At 44.3% G+C, this 2194-nt stretch overlaps 1 protein-coding gene across 1 annotated transcript in view; it reads left to right on the top strand.

Annotated features, from left to right (window-relative positions):
* The window catches only part of LOC106810186 (collagen alpha-1(XXII) chain-like), a 41609-nt gene that overhangs the window by 35499 nt on the left and 3916 nt on the right, over positions 1-2194 (top strand). Inside the window, exons 18-19 of the mRNA XM_014813467.1 lie at positions 1228-1386; positions 1880-1978. Coding sequence (XP_014668953.1) covers positions 1228-1386; positions 1880-1978 — 258 coding nt within the window. The remainder of the gene's footprint in view (positions 1-1227; positions 1387-1879; positions 1979-2194) is intronic.

Raw genomic sequence — 2194 nt, 5'->3', positions numbered from 1 at the left:
TAGTTTTAGGTTCTTTTGTCAAACACTACATAAATACTAATACTATTAACATCACTATTATTTATCTGGTGCATAATTTAATAAAATAAAAATAAAATTAATAAATTAAATATAAATATTAGTCGCAGACAATTGAAATAATCCCGACGAGCATCTGTGACACCAATTTCCCAGATCATCCGCCGTGGAGGTCTTCGGATGGCTGTCACTAGTGTATCTACTGGACGGGTCTTCGCACTTTCTCCCAGACAATTTTAGTAGGCGTCTGTCTTATCCCACCGTCCCGATGGGGACTTACTAGTTCCCGAATCACGGGAAAATTTATCGACATTCCCCAGGTTCCCAGCGTAATTAAAATGGCAATCCCCGTCCCGAAAATACCCGTGGTCCTCCCTCTTATTTCCTTCTCTCTTCTTCTCTCTCTCCTCTTCTTCTCTCCTCTCTCTCTCTCTCTCTCTCTCTCTCTCTCTCTCTCTTCTCTCTCTTCTCTTCTCTCTCTCTCTCGCTCTCTCTCTCTCTCTCTCTCTCTCTCTCTTTCTCTCTCTTCCTCTCTCCTCATCTCTCTTCTTCTCTCTCTCTCTCTCTCTCTCTCCCTCCTCCCACTCTCTCTCTCTCTCTCTCTCTCTCTCTCTCCTCTCTCGGCTCCACTCTCTCTCTCTCTCTCTCTCTCTCTCACTCTCTCTCTCTCTCTCGCATCTCTCTCTTCTCTCTCTCCCTCTCTCTCTCTCTCTCGCTCTCTCCTCTTTCTCAAAACTCTCTCTCTCTCTTCACTCTCGTCTTCTCTCTCCTTCTCTCTAATCTAATCTCCTCTCTCTCTCTCTCTTCTCTTCTCTCTCGACTCTCTCTCTGTTTTTTTTATATATATCTCCCTGTTTCTTTCTCTGTCTGCCTCTCTCCTATCTCTCCCTATCTTTCTCTCTCTCTTTCTCTCACTATCGTGCGCGCTCTCTCTCGCCTTCTTTCTCTCTTGTTCACACACTATTCAATAGTCTATTTCCTTGTCGTGTTCGCTCAGAGTAGCGAATCATACAATAGCCTATAGGCGACTAGCGCCAATATCGAGTGTTTTCATCAGCTGTACAGAGCAGAAGCTCATCTAATATAGGCCGCATTTCGTGTCACTCCGGCAAGTTAATATCATATTCTGTGATGATTATTTCCCCGAGCGAAAACAACAACCAGCGCTGATGAGCCGCCAATCATAACTGGTTTTACGCTCATTTATAGGGTCCGCCAGGCCCACCAGGTGGCGTGGGCGCCACCAATAGCTATAATGAAGACGGCAATGAAATCCGTTACACGGACGCCGAGAAGGTGAGAGCATGCAGTATATCGTTGATGACCATACTTATACTTTACACCCACGTTACTAGAGTTACAATTAAGGTGAGAGAGGGTTGGGATAGGATTATCCCTGTGTGAGGGTTAGGGTTAGGGTTAGGATTAGGGTTAGGGTTTTGGTTAGGATTAGGGTAGGGTTAGGGTTAGGGTTAGGTTAGGGTTAGGATTCTGGGTGGGGTTAAGGTTAGGGTTAGGGTTAGATTTAGGGTTAGGATTAGCGTTAGAGTTAGGATTAGGGTTAAGATTAGGGTTAGGGTCAGGGTTGCAGTTTGGGTTAGGGTTGGGGTTAGGATTAAGATTTGGCTAGGATTATTGTTAGAATTAGGGGTAGCATTAAGGTTAGAGTTATGGTTGTGGTTGTGGTTATGGTTAGGGTAGAGTTATAGTTAGTGGTTAAGTTAGCGATAGGTTAGACATTTTGATAGGGGTACATTTATACATGAGCGTACAAGGATACATACCTTCACACCTATTATAACAAGACTCTCGCTGAATTGTGACTGTCGCGTAACGTGTGTCATCGGTTGATCTCCGCTAGGGTGACATCGGTGAGCCTGGGCCACGTGGTCTACCTGGAATCCTTGGACCGACCGGTGACCCGGGCATACATGGCAATCCTGGCTTGAACGGCGAACAGGTACGCGGTCGTGATCAGTCATAACAGAGGTCGTGCAGAGGTCAAGATCGTGAAAAGATAGTTAGGTCTCTTACGCCCTAACAAAAGACTTTAGACAGGAGTAAATCATTGAACGTACATCGATAGCGAAACTATAGCGAAACCTATCAATTACAGTTTTTATTTCTTGCGTTATTGTTTGTATTATTCGTTATATTATTATTTATGTTATTTATG

Source organism: Priapulus caudatus, unplaced genomic scaffold (genome assembly GCF_000485595.1).
Source record: "Priapulus caudatus unplaced genomic scaffold, Priapulus_caudatus-5.0.1 Scaffold417, whole genome shotgun sequence".
In the NCBI taxonomy this organism is placed as follows: domain Eukaryota; kingdom Metazoa; phylum Priapulida; class Priapulimorpha; order Priapulimorphida; family Priapulidae; genus Priapulus; species Priapulus caudatus.
The sequence above is the reverse complement of the archived record's forward strand: the minus strand, read 5'-3'. Positions and strand labels throughout refer to the sequence as shown.